General features: G+C 46.4%; 1 protein-coding gene across 2 annotated transcripts in view; it reads right to left on the minus strand.

Annotated features, from left to right (window-relative positions):
* CA8 (carbonic anhydrase 8) overlaps positions 1 to 17254 on the minus strand; it is a 262733-nt gene that overhangs the window by 7862 nt on the left and 237617 nt on the right. The window contains exon 8 of one of the 2 annotated variants that reach the window (XM_069731385.1): positions 10055 to 10144. The exons of the other annotated variant lie outside the window; for it this stretch is intronic. Coding sequence (XP_069587486.1) covers positions 10055 to 10144 — 90 coding nt within the window. The remainder of the gene's footprint in view (positions 1 to 10054; positions 10145 to 17254) is intronic. 2 annotated transcript variants of the gene reach the window in all.

A 17254-nucleotide genomic window follows, 5' to 3' on the forward strand; every position in this document is an offset into this window, starting at 1 on the left:
TGTAGATTGCTCCACATCCAACACATAATGGGAAAATAACTTCATAAATTTAATTCTGCAACTGATATTTCTCCCATCACATACAAATAGAGCATCCTCTGTGGCTTTGGGGTATTGTTCAAGTGCTATACAGCCTAGTAACTTTCCTAGAGGTGTCTTTTTTCTGTATTATCTAAATCTTAGCTGACAATTATGATATTCTTGTAATAATTGTGACTTTACGAGATTGTGATACTTGGCATACTGGCAAACAGGATGTTTATAAGACAAGTAGAATACTGAAACAATGTGCAGTAAACTCCCTCTAATAGTGACTACAGGCAGAAAGGAGTAAACCTATTAGCTACAAGACCTGTTGGAAAGTTAAGGGGGTTGTCAGTGATAACTTGCTGATCAATGCATGTCAGACTGATGGCACCTTCACCGATTTGCAGATTGTTGAATTTTATTCCAATTAGAGATCTGGTCCGCTGTCATGTGCATCTTAAATCTGTGGGTGGATTATCAATCCACCCGTAGCTGTTAACAAGTTATATACCGCTTTCAATCTCTTACAGAGGCATTTAACAAGCACTGACCAAAAGTGCATCACAAGTGTTAGGGGTCGAGTTCCCGCTTCTGCACAGGGGGAATCTCGAGCCACCTCCGCTGCGATCTCCCATTCTTGTCCAGCCGCAGTGGAGTCTGCTCAGCCAAGACGTCGGTCCCAGCGTCTTGCTCATTCTCACTCTGTTCTGAGAGTTACTGCTGCTTCTCCAGTCTCTGCCATTAAAGTCAGTGCTGGTCAGCAGCGAGCGGATTTCTCTGGGACTAAGTCCTTGTCTGCACCTACTGAGCATGCCCAGGGTAAGATCTCCCGTTGGAGATCGAGGGTCATGTGCTCAGGCTCTGCAGCACATTCCATTGGTCCTCTTGGCAGGTCTTGGAAGGGCAAAAGTGCTGTAGCCACTTCCTGTGCTGCAACTATATAAACTGCGCATGACCGCACGGCCATGCGCTAGTATTGTCTTACAATTGTTAATGTGTGTATGTTGTGAGTGCAAGTCGTCCTTGGATACCCCTACCCTATTGAATGTCTGTTCGCGGAAGGTGTATGGTTGCTATCTAGCGCCCGACTTATCCTACAGCACTAATCACACATTACAGCGTCCAGTTGCTGTGACCGCCAGTACGGCGCCGTGCACTTCCTCTGTGCTTTCCTTACCCAAGCCTGGGTGGTTAGTGGCGTTTGTCAGTGCGGCACCGCATGCACTCTTGTGCCTTAATATTGTTGTTCAGTTTCCTTACACACCCAGTTGCGGTGTTGTGCCAGCAAGGGTCTAATCGGACTTCAATCCTAGTTGGGGTTGAGTTCGCTGACTACTTGCTCGCGCTTTAGGTGCGGTACCGCGGTCCTGTGACTTAACAGGATTGCTTCTTTCACGCTGGGTGAGGTTAACCCACGCGTGTATACTTTAGTGTACCGCCATATAGTCTGCAAATTGCTAGCAGCAGGTTTTCACCTGCACGGTGGACCTCGGACTGCGAACGCATCTATATCATCTGTCTTGGTGCGCTCCGCCAGTCCTAACAGAATACTAGCGCCAGGGTCTGGCTAGTAAAATGGCGGACGACCAGCATTTACAGAGGTACATCCAGCAGCTGGAGGGAAGGTTGGCGGCTCTTGAGCGTACAACCTCAGCTGTGGATGTCACTGCTGTAGCTGTGCAGGCTGCAAGTGTAGCCGCAGCCAGTTTGTCCGCTGCCACCCCTGCTCCGACTTTATCCCGTCTCCCGCTTCCTGACAAGTTTGCTGGCGACAGTAAACATTGTCGCGGATTCGTGAGCCAGTGCTCTATACATCTTGAGCTCCTGGCGTCACGTTTTCCTACGGAGCGGGCGAGAGTGGGATTTATCCTATCTCTCTTGTCGGGCAGGGCGTTGGAGTGGGCAACGCCACTCTGGGAGCGAGATGATCGTGTGGTACAGAGTGCTCCTCTCTTCTTGGACATTCTGAAGCAGGTCTTTTTAGGGCCTCGGGTTACCCACGACACCGCACTCCAATTGTTGTCTATTACACAGGGTACGTCCGTGGTCAGCCAGTTTGCCATCCTGTTCCGGACTCTAGCTTCGGAGTTAGAGTGGCCAGATAAAGTTCTTATTCCGGTGTTCTGGAGGGGACTGGCAGACCATGTGAAGGACGCCTTGGCCACTAGGGAGATACCGGCCACACTGGAGGAACTTATTTCTGTGTCTACCCGCATCGACCTCCGTTTTCACGAGCGGAGGTTGGAGCGGACCCAATGTAGGCAGAGGTTTCGGCTGGCTCCAACTTTCGCCAGACCTCTGGAATCCCCTGTCTTGGCGTCAGATTCCCATGAGGCCATGGAGGTTTCTCGAGCGGGACCTAAATCTCTAGCCGCTCGAGTACCCATGGTTTGTAATAACTGTCAACAACATGGACATTACGCCAATAAATGTCCGCGGCGGTCGGGAAACGATTGCGTCTAGTAACCATTGGGGGAGGTTCACTAGACACAGCAGCATTCTCCTCCAAACTGTCCTTTAAAGGGACAATCCTGTTAGGCTCCTCCACTCTAACAGTCGAGCTTTGTGTGGATTCAGGAGCAGAGGGAAACTTCATGTCCTCTGCTTTTGCTACACGTCATGCTATACCACTAGTCATGCTCGCCAAACCAATAACAGTTAGAGTTGTGAATGGGGCGACACTCCCACTGCAAATCACACGCCAGACAGTTCCGTTCTCGCTGTCACTATCTCCTTCCCACCAGGAGATTATTTCCCTTCTTGTCCTTCCTGAGGGAATGGATGAGATTTTGCTGGGAATACCCTGGCTCCGTTTCCGCTCCCCACATATTGAGTGGTCCTCAGGGAGAATATTGGGTTGGAGTAAGTCTTGTTTGGGCAGGTGTGTGAGTGAGTGTGTACAGATCTCTACTTCCGAGGTACCCGCAGATCTTTCATCACTTCCCAGGTATTATTGGTGTTATGCAGACGTGTTCTCTAAAAAAGCTGCTGAGACTCTACCGCCCCATCGCTCTTACGACTGTCCTATCGACCACTTGCCTGGAGCCGAATCTCCTCGGGGAAGGGTATATCCCCTCTCTCTCCCTGAGACGGAGGCTATGTCTCAATACATTCAGGAGAATTTGGCAAGAGGGTTTATAAGGAAGTCAGTGTCTCCGGCAGGGGCGGAATTCTTCTTCGTGCAAAAGAAGAACGGGGAGTTACGTCCTTGCATCGATTACAGGGGTCTCAATGCTATCACTATTAAGAACAAATACCCGTTGCCCCTGATATCGGAGCTCTTTGACAGATTAAGGGGAGCTAAAATATTCACCAAATTAGATCTGCCGGGTGCCTACAATCTGATTCGCATCCGTGAGGGGGACGAGTGGAAAACGGCTTTCAATACCAGGGATGGGCACTATGAGTACCTGGTGATGCCTTTCGGGCTCTGTAATGCCCCAGCCGTTTTTCAGGACTTTGTTAACGATATCTTCCGGGATATGCTTTCTACCTCGGTCGTAGTCTATCTGGATGATATTCTCATCTTCTCTCCAGATATTGACTCCCACCGGAGAGATGTTGGCAGAGTCTTCGAACTCTTACGGGCGAATTCCTTATATGCAAAGTTGGAGAAGTGTGTGTTTGAGCAGGAGTCCTTGCCTTTCCTGGGCTATATCATCTCGGCCCAGGGATTGGCTATGGATCCTGCCAAACTACAAGCAGTGATGGACTGGCAGGAGCCCCATTCTCTTAATGCGGTGCAGCGCTTTATGGGGTTCATAAATTACTATCGCCAGTTCATTCCCCACTTCTCAACTTTGGTAGCTCCCTTGGTATCCCTCACCAAGAAGGGAGCGAATCCCAAATCGTGGTCCGAAGGGGTCTCCAAGGCCTTCACTTCTATAAAGTCCCATTTTGCTAGCGCTCCCATCTTACATCGTCCCGATGTGGGTAAGCCATTCCTTTTGGAAGTGGATGCCTCATCCGTTGGTGTTTGAGCAGTCCTCTATCAAAAGGATGCTCAGGGTCGGAAGCACCCATGCTTCTTTTTCTCAAAGACCTTCACACCAGCGGAGAGAAATTACTCCATCGGGGATAGGGAGTTGCTGGCAATGAAGTTGGCCTTTTCGGAGTGGAGACATCTCTTGGAGGGTGCTCGGTTCCCATTCCAAGTTTTCACGGATCACAAGAATTTGGTCTATTTACAAACAGCCCAGCGGCTGAATTCTCGTCAGGCCAGATGGTCCTTGTTTTTTTTTCCGGTTCCACTTTACCCTACATTATCTCGCCGGGGAGAAGAACATTCGTGCTGACGCTCTCTCTCGCTCCTTCGTGTCAGCTGAGGAGGAGGAGGACGAGCCTCGGCTCATTGTCCCTTCGGAGAGTCTGAGAACTGTAGCTCCGGTTTCGATAGAGTCTGTGCCCCCGGGCAAGACTTTTGTTCCCATCAATTTGCGTCCGGAGGTTCTCTCTTGGGCTCATTCGTCCAGAGTGGGTGGACACTTTGGGGCAAAAAGGACATCTGAGTTACTGGCGAGAATGTACTGGTGGCCACATATGGTTTGTGACGTCGGAGACTACGTTCAGGCATGTGTCTCTTGTGCCAAGAATAAGTCTTCCCGACAACGGCCAGCTGGTTTGTTATACCCCCTGCCGGTGGCAGACAGGCCCTGGGAGATGGTCGGGATGGATTTTGTTGTGGGTCTGCCCAAGTCTCGTGGCTGTACCATTATTTGGGTAATCACCGACCATTTTTCTAAAATGGTGCATTTGGTGCCGCTTCCCCGGTTACCTTCTGCACGGGCCTTGGCAGCGTTGTTTGTCAAACACATCTTTCGTCTTCACGGTATGCCAGACAAAATTGTCAGTGACCGAGGTCCCCAGTTTGCGTCTCGGTTCTGGAGAGAGCTTTGTCGTCTTCTCAGTATTGAGTTGAATCTCTCTTCGGCTTATCATCCTGAGACGAATGGGTTGGTAGAGAGAGCCAACCAGACCTTGGTCACATATCTGCGACATTTTGTTTCTGCTAAGCAGGATGACTGGGCATCTTTGCTACCGTGGGCGGAGTTTGCTCTTAACAATGCTGTCGCTGATTCCACTGGACAGACTCCATTCCTCCTTAACTATGGTCAGCATCCGCGGGTACCTGTGCCCATGCCCGTGTCTTCCGCCGATTCCAGGGTGGCAGACTGGGCTGTGGAGGCACGGGACATTTGGGATCGCACTCAGGATGCCATTCAGGCTTCCAAGGAGAGAATGAGGTCCTCCGCCGACGCACATCGGCGCCCCGCTCCAACCTTTGCTCCTGGCGACTTAGTGTGGCTCTCCGCCCGTAACATCAGGCTGCGAGTTGAGTCTACCAAGTTTGCACCTTGCTACTTAGTTCCTTTTAAGGTCCTCGAACAGGTTAATCCTGTGGTTTACCGTCTGGCCCTTCCTCCACGCCTAGGTATCACCGACACCTTTCATGTGTCCCTCCTTAAGCCCGTCTACATGTCCCGGTTTTCTGAGTCATCTGCTGGGATGTCGGGTTCGTCTACGGACGATTACGAGGTGAACGCTATCTTGGGGTACAAGGTGGTTCGTGGAAAAAATTTTATTTGGTGGACTGGAGGGGTTACGGTCCTGAGGATAGATCCTGGGAGCCTGCTGAGCACATTCGGGCTCCGCAGCTCATTGCTGCCTTCGAACGTAGCGAGGCCCAAGGAGGGGGGGGCCCTAGGAGGGGGGGTAATGTTAGGGGTCGAGTTCCCACTTCTGCACAGGGGAAATCTCGAGCCACCTCCGCTGCGGTCTCCCATTCTTGTCCAGCCACAGTGGAGTCTGCTCAGCCAAGACGTCGGTCCCAGCGTCTTGCTCATTCTCACTCTGTTCTGAGAGTTACTGCTGCTTCTCCAGTCTCTGCCATTAAAGTCAGTGCTGGTCAGCAGCGAGCGGACTTCTCTGGGACTAAGTCCTTGTCTGCACCTACTGAGCATGCCCAGGGTAAGATCTCCCGTTGGAGATCGAGGGTCATGTGCTCAGGCTCTGCAGCACATTCCATTGGTCCTCTTGGCAGGTCTTGGAAGGGCAAAAGTGCTGTAGCCACTTCCTGTGCTGCAACTATATAAACTGCGCATGACCGCACGGCCATGCGCTAGTATTGTCTTACAATTGTTAATGTGTGTATGTTGTGAGTGCAAGTCGCCCTTGGATACCCCTACCCTATTGAATGTCTGTTCGCGGAAGGTGTATGGTTGCTATCTAGCGCCCGACTTATCCTACAGCACTAATCACACATTACAGCGTCCAGTTGCTGTGACCGCCAGTACGGCGCCGTGCACTTCCTCTGTGCTTTCCTTACCCAAGCCTGGGTGGTTAGTGGCGTTTGTCAGTGCGGCACCGCATGCACTCTTGTGCCTTAATATTGTTGTTCAGTTTCCTTACACACCCAGTTGCGGTGTTGTGCCAGCAAGGGTCTAATCGGACTTCAATCCTAGTTGGGGTTGAGTTCGCTGACTACTTGCTCGCGCTTTAGGTGCGGTACCGCGGTCCTGTGACTTAACAGGATTGCTTCTTTCACGCTGGGTGAGGTTAACCCACACGTGTATACTTTAGTGTACCGCCATATAGTCTGCAAATTGCTAGCAGCAGGTTTTCACCTGCACGGTGGACCCCGGACTGCGAACGCATCTATATCATCTGTCTTGGTGCGTTCCGCCAGTCCTAACAACAAGACACTTCCATCAGTGTCCCTGTCACATGATCATGGAGGGGCTGATGGGTTGTCATGACAGCCAAGGGTCTACAGAAGAACCATGTGCCTATCATTGTAAATCTCACATGAACACCGGCAGTGATTTTTGCTACACATAGCAGTTGTCATAACTTTGTTGTGTGGTGTCCCGGAACCAGAGGTTCCTTCCCTATCCCTAATGCTAGGGGCACCCTAGCTCACCCTGTTCCCCATCTTACTTCTGATGGTGAAGAAGCCAGGGCCACATACCTTACCTTAGCTCCTGAATCCACGCCCTCAGTCCGTACCCTTCCCCACACAGGGAAAAGGAGAGTGGTAGTGTACCATAATACACCAACCAGACTAACAAGGTAATACAAACAGGGATAAAGGAAAATACCAATCAAACAAATAAACTCACACAAACAACAGAGGTAAATACCAGGGAGTGGAGGATGGGGTAAAGCCAAAGTTGGAGAAGGAGGGGAATTAGCACACCACCAAAACCTAGCAACAGTTTCAGATAAATTCACGCCTTCTCAAACAACAATTGCAAGCCACCATCTAGTCTAGCTCTGGCAATGAATGCTAGCCAGCTCCCAGATTATATAGGGAGTGGCTAACAGTGAACAGGTGAGAGCATTAAATCCGGAAAACTTCCAAAAGCTCTCAACTAAGCAGATTAACCCCTGCATTGCTAAAAGAAACCTGCATGGTTTAATATGAAGTTGAATTGCTTCTAATCAGTGCAGGAGTAAGAGAAAGCAGACACTGCTGTCTTCTAGCTCCTATCTGTTGCAGTAAACCTGTGATAGCAGGGTTGAAGCCGTGCTATGTGTAGCACATGTGATCAGATGAACACAGCTTCAAGTCTCCTTCAAGACTATTGAAGCAACTAAAAATTAAATAAAAAATGTTTTTAAAAATATAAAAAAATTAAAAAACACGTAAGTTCACATCACATCTTATTTGCACCATTCAAAATAAAACAATAAAAAAATACACATATTTGGTATTGCTGCATTTAGAAAAGTCAAATCCATCAAAATATAAAATAAATTAATCTGATCGGTAAATGGCTAAGCAAGAAAAAAATCAAAACCCAGAAAGAAGTTTTTTGCCCGCCACAACATTACAATAATATACAATAATAGGTGATCAAAACATTTGTATCTACCCTAGAATAGTATCAGTAAAAACGTCAGCTCGGCGAGCAAAAAAATAGGCCTTCACACAGCCCCAGATCACAGAAAATGCAGGCACTACGGTTCTCAGAAAATGGAGACTTTTTTTCTTACAAACTTTGGATTTTTTTCCCATCATTTAAAAAAAAAAACCTACACATGTTTGGTATCTGCGTACTCGCAATGACCTGAAGAATCATAGTAGCAGGTCAGATTTAGCATTTAGTGAACATAGTAAATAAAACATTTTGTGGAATTGCACTTTTTTTGGGATTTTTTCCCCATTTTCCAGTGGACTCTATGGTAAAATCAATGGTGTCATTCAAAAGTACAACTCGTCCCGCAATAAACAAGCCCTCACATGGCCATATTAACAGAAATATAATAAGGTTATAGCTAGTGATGAGCGAATATACTTGGTACTCGAGATTTCCTGAGCACGCTCGGGTGTCCTTCGAGTATTTATGACTGCTCGGAGATTTAGTTTTCATCGCCGCAGCTGAATGATTTACGTCTGTTAGCCAGCATAAGTACATGTGGGGGTTGCCTGGTTGCTAGGGAACCCCCACATGTAATCAAGCTGACTAACAGATGTAAATCATTCAGCTGTGGCGTTGAAGATGAAATCTCTGAGTACTTACAAATATTCGGAGGACATCCGAGCGTGCTCGGGAAATCTCAAGAACCGAGTATATTCGTTCATCACTAGTTATAGCATTATAGCTCTGGGAAGAAGAAGAGCAAAAAACGAAAATGCAAAAAAAAAACTTGTCAGGGGATGAAAGGGTTAATACTGTTCTAGGAGACCTCTGAGTGCTCAGCGTATCTAGGCAGGGAAACTGAAGGCTGTGCAGTACTTGAAATTTATGGAAGATCAATTTGTAACATAGTAACATACATAGTAACATAGTTAGTAAGGCCGAAAAAAGACATTTGTCCATCCAGTTCAGCCTATATTCCATCATAATAAATACCCAGATCTACGTCCTTCTACAGAACCTAATAATTGTATGATACAATATTGTTCTGCTCCAGGAAGACATCCAGGCCTCTCTTGAACCCCTCGACTGAGTTCGCCATCACCACCTCCTCAGGCAAGCAATTCCAGATTCTCACTGCCCTAACAGTAAAGAATCCTCTTCTATGTTGGTGGAAAAACCTTCTCTCCTCCAGACGCAAAGAATGCCCCCTTGTGCCCGTCACCTTCCTTGGTATAAACAGATCCTCAGCGAGATATTTGTATTGTCCCCTTATATACTTATACATGGTTTGCCGCTAATCAATTTTTTCTCTTTAATTTGATAAACCTGGGTGTTTCAAATTTCAAAATATTTGCTCCTCTCTAGTGAATAGCTAATTCATATGAATGCCAAAATCATGTCTGTGACAACTATAAATTGTCGTGAAAAAAAAAAGTTGGCAGACAGCTATTTCAGAAAGAAAAAAATGATTCCACTCTTCATGTTAAATACTACCGGGTAACTAAACATTTAGAATAAGTAGAGGCACAGGAGACCATCATATTAGACTCTGGTGAACAGTTTCAGCAAATATTTGGCTTCCATCATAAAGTAACTATAAAAGCACAAAGACTCAATGCATATACACATCGTGTTTCCTACTATGTGATGGACTCAATGGGGAACTTTGTCCATAAGACTTGCTAATCAGGAATACCATTTCAGCCTTCAGCTACTTTGCATTTTAGATTTATTGCCCCTGAAGTACATCCTGGAAGAGAATCAATGAAATCATTGTTTTTAAAAGCTATGTAACACACTGCTCTTTTTTACCCGTAATATACCACATACTGTCCATTCTTCTTTTTGCATTATTGTATTATTCATTTCATATTTCAATTACTCAAATTCTCCAGGTCTCAATGACAAAATCCAATGTATAAGCATATGTACAGTAGGTGAGAGACTAGTGCACAAAGTTTAGATGGATATACATGATATATAAAAGTAATTGTTGGAATCAATAGTACATTTGTTTTCCATATTTCAAATATCAATATTACTTATTCTTCTTAGGACATACAGAATTACAACAATAACAAATACAAGGCTAGAGGGTTTGTCCAGCTCTTCTTATTTTTCACAATGAATATTCCAAAATGCCTTAAAATATATCATATATTCACCTCACTGATTCCCCATTGCTCCTCTTCCATGGTTGCCCAGGAATCCCACCTTTCTTTATTCCTCTTCTGGCATGTGATCACTGCAGCCAACTACTGGTCATAGCACAAAAACAGAATGTATAGAGCTAGGTGTACAGAACATTGCCAAATTGCTCGACTCAGAATAGCATCATAATTTTGTGACTTTTGTTGTTTTCACAAAACTTTCTCCCAGCTCTGACAAAATTGGCGGAGGGGTGGGATGAGGTCACAGTGAGGGCGAGAAGCCACAGATTGTCTAACTCGTGACTAGTTGTGGCACTCCTTACTCCAGAAATATGACTCCAGTCCTTGACTAGAGTCAGATTTATGGGGTGGTACACACTACTCCTCAGACACTCTAGTGGAATGAAGAGGCGTACAATTCTTCCTGAATCAGGAGTGGACAGTGGGGAAGTAAAATTTCCAGCATTTACATGAAAGTGCCTATATGGTTAATATCTAAACTGACATAACCTTCCTGCCCAGTCACTTTCATACATTCAGAGATTTTAAGCTTGCCAGCAAGACCCTCACTCCTCTTGGTACCTGTGGAGTTACACATGTGGTCAAAATTGTTGGTACCCCTCGTTTAATGACAGAAAATCGCACAATGGTAACAGAAATAACTTGAATCTGACAAAAGTAATAATAAATAAAAGATCTATGAAAATGAACAAATGAAAGTCAGACATTGCTTTTCAACCATGCTTCCACAGAATTTAAAAAATAATAAAACTCATGAAATAGGCCTGGACAGAAATGATGGTACCCTTAACTTAATATTTTGTTGCACAAACTTTTGAGGCAATCACTGCAATCAAACGATTCCTGTAACTGTCAATGAGACGTCTGCACATCTCAACAGGTATTTTGGCCCACTCCTCAAGAGCAAACTGCTCCAGTTGTCTCGTGTTTGAAGGTTGCCTTTTCCAGACGGCATGTTTCGGCTCTTTCCAAAGATGCTCATTAAGATTTAGGTCAGGGCTCATAGAAGGCCACTTCAGAATAGTCTAATATTTTCCTCAGCCATTCTTAGGTGCTTATAGCTGTGTGTTTTGGGTCATTATCCTGTTGCAAGACACATGATCTGCGACTGAGACCAAGCTTTCTGACACTGGGTAGCACAATTCTCTCTAGGATTCCTTGGTAGTCTTGAGATTTCATTGCACCCTGCAAAGATTCTAGACACCCTGTGCCAGATGCAGCAAAGCAGCCCCAGAACATAGCAAAGCCTCCTCCATGTTACTCAGTAGGGACAGTTTTCTTTTCTTGATATGCTTCATTTTTCCGTCTGTGAATATAGTTGATAGAGTTGATGTGCCTTGCCAAAAAGTTCAATTTTTGTCTCATCTGTCCATAGAACATTCTCCCAGAAGCTTTGTTGGTTGTCAACATGTAGTTTGGCAAATTCCAGTCAGGCTTTTTTATGATTTCTTTTCAACAATGGTGTCCTCCTTGGTCGTCTCCCATGTAGTCCACTTTGGCTCATACAACGGTGGATGGTGTGATCTGACACTGATGTTCCTTGAGCACTTGAAGTTCACCTTTAATCTGTTTAGAAGTTTTTTGGGGCTCTTTTGTTACCATTCGTATTATCTGTCTTTTTGATTTGTCATCAATTTTCCTCCAGAGGCCACATCCAGGGAGGTTGGCTACAGTCCCATGGATCTTAAATTTCTGAATAATATGTGCAACTGTAGTCACAGGAACATCAAGCTACTTGTAGATGGTCTTATAACCTTTACCTTTAACATGTTTGTCTATAATTTTCTTTCTAATCTCCTGAGACAACTCTTTCCTTCGCTTCCTCTGGTCCATGTTGAGTATGATACACACCATGTCACCAAACAGCACAGTGAGTATTTGTAGCCCTATATACACTGATTCCAAGATTGTAGACACCTGTGATGCTAGTTAGTGGACACACCTTGATTTAACATGTCCCTTTTGTCAGGTTATTTTCAGGGGTACCATCATTTCTGCTATTGGTATGCTGTATATCTCTGTACTTTATCAGCAGCACTCTGATCTATTTTGTTACTGTTTTTAATTACTGTATGTATTTAATAAAGATTCATTTTTATACTCTGAGGTATCTTGGGCTGATTTATACCTGTGATCTTTGTGGTAATGCTATGAATAAGGTCTAATCCAACTCTGTTTTATGTGAAGTGTGCTGCATATTTTTACATTTACTATTAAACACGATTTACACAGAGAGCTCATTGGCTTCTGTGGTAATTGGACCAGCTATCACCTCCCTATTAACCAGAATTTCATAGTGTCTGATATTTCATCCTTCTTCTTCGCTAGATTTCTAAAACCTAATATGGACAAAACAGAATTCATCATCTTTCCCCCATCTCACTCGACCCCCCCAACAGATCTATTCATTAAAGTAAATGGCTGCTCTCTCTCCCCAGTCCCACAAGCTCGCTGCCTCGGGCTAATCCTCTACTCTGATCTCTCCTTCAAAGCACATATCCAAGCCCTTTCCACTTCCTGCCGACTTCAACTCAAAAATATTTCACGAATCCGTACATTCCTCAATCAAGAATCTGCAAAAAAACCCTAGTCCATCCCTTCATGATCTCCCGCCCTGACTACTGCAACCTTCTGCTCTGTGGCCTCCCTTCTAACACTCTTGGACCCCTCCAATCTATTCTAAACTCTGCTGCCCGACTAATCCACCTGTCCCCCCGCTATTCCCCGGCTTCTCCCCTCTGTCAGTCACTGCACTGGCTCCCCATTGCCCAAAGACTCCAGTTCAAAATCCTAACCATGGCATACAAATCCATCCACAACCTGTGTCCTCCATACATCTGTGACCTCGTCTCCCTGTACTTACCTGCACGAAACCTCCGATCCTCACAAGACCTCCTTCTCTACTCCCCTCTTATCTCCTCTTCCCACAATCATATACAAGATTTCTCTCGCACATCACCCCTACTCTGGAACTCTCTACCACAACATTTCAGACTCTTGCCAACCATCGAAACCTTCAAAAAGAACCTGAAGACCTACCTCTTCCAAAAAGCCTCGAACCTGCAGTAACCACCGGTTGACTAAGCCACTGCACGACCACCTCTACCCTCACCTACTGTATCCTCACCCATCCCTTGTAGATTGTGAGCCCTCAAGGGCAGGGTCCTCTCTCCTCCTGTACCATTGTGACTTGTATTGTTTAACCCCTTAGCGACCGCCGATACGCCTTTTAACGGCGGCCGCTAAGGGTACTTAAAGCACAGCGCCGTTAATTAACGGCGCTGTGGAAAAAGTCAATAGCGCCCCCCAGAGGCCAATTTTCTCCGGGGTCTCGGCTGCCGGGGGTAGCCGAGACCCCAGAGAACATGATTCGGGGGGTTTTTAACCCACCCCGCATTTGCGATCGCCGGTAATTAACCGTTTACCGGCGATCGCAAAAAAAAAAAAAAACGCGATCTCTTTTTAATTTCTCTGTCCTCCGATGTGATCGCACATCGGAGGACAGAGAAAAGGGGTCCCAGGTGGCCCCCCAATACTCACCTAGCTCCCCCGATGCTCCTCGTGTCTCCCGGTGGGCGCCGCCATCTTCAAAATGGCGGGCGCATGCGCAGTGCGCCCGCCGGCCGGCACCGGGAGAATCTTTGGGGTCTCGGCTGCCGGGGGTAGCCGAGACCCCAAAGAGCATGATCGGGGTCGGTTTTACCGACCCCTGTTTTGCGATCGCCGGTAATTAACTGTTTACCGGCGACCGCAAAAAAAAAAAAAAGAAGTAAAGTGTAATTCTCTGTCCTCTGATGTGATCGCACATCAGAGGACAGAGAAATAGGGGAATTCGGGTACCCTACAATACTCACCTGTGTCCCTGGATCCTCTTGCTGCTCCTCCTGGCCGCCGGCAGAAGAGCATGGCGGACGCATGCCCAGTGCGCCCGTCATCTGTCTCCATCTGCCGGCCGGCAGGAGAACAGCAGTTGGGGCTAAAATTAGGGTTAGGGGTAGGGTTAGGGGTAGGGTTAGGGTTAGGGGTAGGGTTAGGGTTAGAGTTAGGGGTAGGGTAGGGTTAGGGGTAGGGGTAGGGGTAGGGTTAGGGATAGGGGTAGGGTTAGGTTAGGGTTAGGGGTAGGGTTAGGGGTAGGGTTAGGTTAGGGTTAGGGGTAGGGTTAGGGTTAGGGGTAGGGTTAGGGGTAGGGTTAGGGGTAGGGGTAGGGGTAGGGTTAGGGGTAGGGGTAGGGGTAGGGTTAGGGGTAGGGTTAGGGGTAGGGTTAGGGGTAGGGGTAGGGTTAGGGGTAGGGTTAGGGTTAGGGCTAGGGTTAGGGCTAGGGTTAGGGCTAGGGTTGGGGCTAAATTTAGGATTAGGCTTCTTTCACACTTACGTCGGTACAGGGCCGTCGCAATGCGTCAGCCCGACATACCGACGCACGTTGTGAAAATTGTGCACAACGTGGGCAGCAGCTGTAGATTTTCAACGCATCCGCTGCCCAATCTATGTCCTGGGGAGGAGGGGGCGGAGTTACGGCCACGCATGCGCGGTCAGAAATGGCAGATGCGACGTACAAAAAAATGTTTCATTGAACGTTTTTTTGTGCCGACGGTCCGCCAAAACACAACTGATCCAGTGCACGACAGACGCGACGTGTGGCCATCCGTCACGATCCGTCGGCAATACAAGTCTATGGGCAAAAAACGCATCCTGTGGGCACATTTGCAGGATCCGTTTCTTGTCCAAAACGACGGATTGCGACGGAATGCCAAACGACGCAAGTCTGAAAGTAGCCTTAGGGCTAGGGTTAGGGTTGGGGCTAAAGTTAGGGCTAGGGTTGGGGCTAAAGTTAGGGTTAGAGCTGGGATTAGGGTTAGGGTTTGGATTAGGGTTGGTATTAGGGTTAGGGTTGGCATTAGGGTTACGCTTGGAATTAGAGTTAGGTTTGGGATTAGGGTTAAGGTTAGGGTTGTGATTAGGGGTGTATTGGGATTAGGGTTAGGTTTGAGGTTAGGGTTGAGATTAGGATTAGGGGTGTGTTGGATTTAGGGTTTTGATTAGGGTTATGGTTAGGGTTGACATTAGGGTTGTTTTGGGGTAAGGGTTGTGATTATGGTTAGGGTTAGTGATTAGGATTATGGATCAGGTTGGGATTAGGGTTAGGGGTGTGTTGGGGTTAGGGTTAGAGCTAGAATTGGGGGGTTTCCACTGCTTAGGTACATCAGGGGGTCTCCAAACACGACAGCCAATTTTGCGCTCAAAAAGTCAAATGGTGCTCCCTCCCTTCTGAGCTCTGCTGTGCGCCCAACCAGTGGGTTACCCCCACATATGGGGCATCAGCGTACTCGGGATAAATTGGACAACAACTTCTGGGGTCCAATTTCTCTTGTTACCCTTGTGAAAATAAAAACTTGGGGGCTACAATATCTTTTTTGTGAAAAAAAAATATTTTTTATTTTCACGACTCTGCATTCTAAACTTCTGTGAAGCACTTGGGCATTCAAAGTTCTCACCACACATCTAGATAAGTTCCTTGGGGGGTCTAGTTTCCAAAATGGGGTCACTTGTGGGGGGTTACTACAGTTTAGGTACATCAGGGGCTCTGCAATCGCAACATAATGCCCACAGACCATTCTATCAAAGTCTGCATTCCAAAAAGGTTCTCCTTCCCTTCCGAGCTCTGCCGTGCGCCCAAACAGTGGTTTACCCCCACATATGGGGTACCAGCATACTCAGGACAAATTGGACAACAACTTTTGGGGTCCAATTTCTCTTGTTACCCTTGTGAAAATAAAAACTTGGGGGCTAAAAAATCTTTTTTGTGGAAAAAAAAAATATTTTTTATTTTCACGGCTCTGCATTATAAACTTCTGTGAAGCACTTGGGCATTCAAGGTTCTCGCCACACATCTAGATAAGTTCCATGGGGGGTCTAGTTTCCAAAATGGGGTCACTTGTGGGGGATTTCTACTGTTTAGGCACATCAGGGGCTCTCCAAACGCGACATGGCGTCCGATCTCAATTCCAGCCAATTCTACATTGAAAAAGTAAAACGGCACTCTTTCTCTTCCAAGCTCTGCGGTGCGCCCAAACAGTGGTTTACCCCCACATATTGGGTATCGACGTACTCAGGAGAAATTGCACAACAACTTTAGTGGTCTAATTTCTCCTGTTACCCTTGTGAAAATAAAAATTTGTGGGCAAAAAATCATTTTTGTAGAAAAAATGCAATTTTTTTTTTCACGGCTCTACGTTATAAACTTTTGTGAAGCACATGGGGGTTCAAAGTGCTCGCCACACATCTAGATAAGTTCCTTAAGGGGTCTAGTTTCCAAAATGGTGTCACTTGTGGGGGGTTTCCACTGTTTAGGCACATCAGGGGCTCTCCAAACGCGACATGGCGTCCGATCTCAATTCCAGCCAATTCTACATTGAAAAAGTTAAACGGCACTCCTTCTCTTCCAAGCTCTGCGGTGCGCCCTAACAGTGGTTTACCCCCACATATTGGGTATCAGCGTACTCAGGAGAAATTGCACAACAACTTTTGTGGTCTAATTTCTCCTGTTACCCTTGTGAAAATAAAAATTTGTGGGCAAAAAGATCATTTTTGTAGAAAAAATGCGATTTTTTTTTTTCACGGCTCTACATTATAAACTTCTGTGAAGCACATGGGGGTTCAAAGTGCTCACCACACATCTAGATATGTTCCTTAAGGGGTCTAGTTTCCAAAATGGGGTCACTTGTGGGGGGTTTCCACTGTTTAGGCACATCAGAGGATCTCCAAACGCGACATGGCGTCCAATCTCAATTCCAGCCAATTCTACATTGAAAAAGTAAAACGGCGCTCCTTCACTTCCAAGCTCTGCGGTGCGCCCAAACAGTGGTTTACCCTCACATATGGGGTATCGACGTATTCAGGAGAAATCGCACAACAACTTTTGTGGTCTAATTTCTCCTGTTACCCTTGTGAAAATAAGAATTTGTGGGCGAAAAGATCATTTTTGTGTAAACAAAAGCGATTTTTTATTTTCACGGCTCTACGTTATAAACTTCTGTGAAGCACTTGGGGGTTCAAAGTGCTCACCACACATCTAGATATGTTCCTTAAGGGGTCTAGTTTCCAAAATGTTGTCACTTGTGGGGAGTTTCCACTGTTTAGGCACATCAGGGGCTCTCTAAACGTGACATGGCGTACGATCTCAATTCCAGCCAATTC

The sequence above is a fragment of the Ranitomeya imitator genome, chromosome 6 (assembly GCF_032444005.1).
Source record: "Ranitomeya imitator isolate aRanImi1 chromosome 6, aRanImi1.pri, whole genome shotgun sequence".
NCBI classification, from domain to species: Eukaryota; Metazoa; Chordata; class Amphibia; order Anura; family Dendrobatidae; genus Ranitomeya; species Ranitomeya imitator.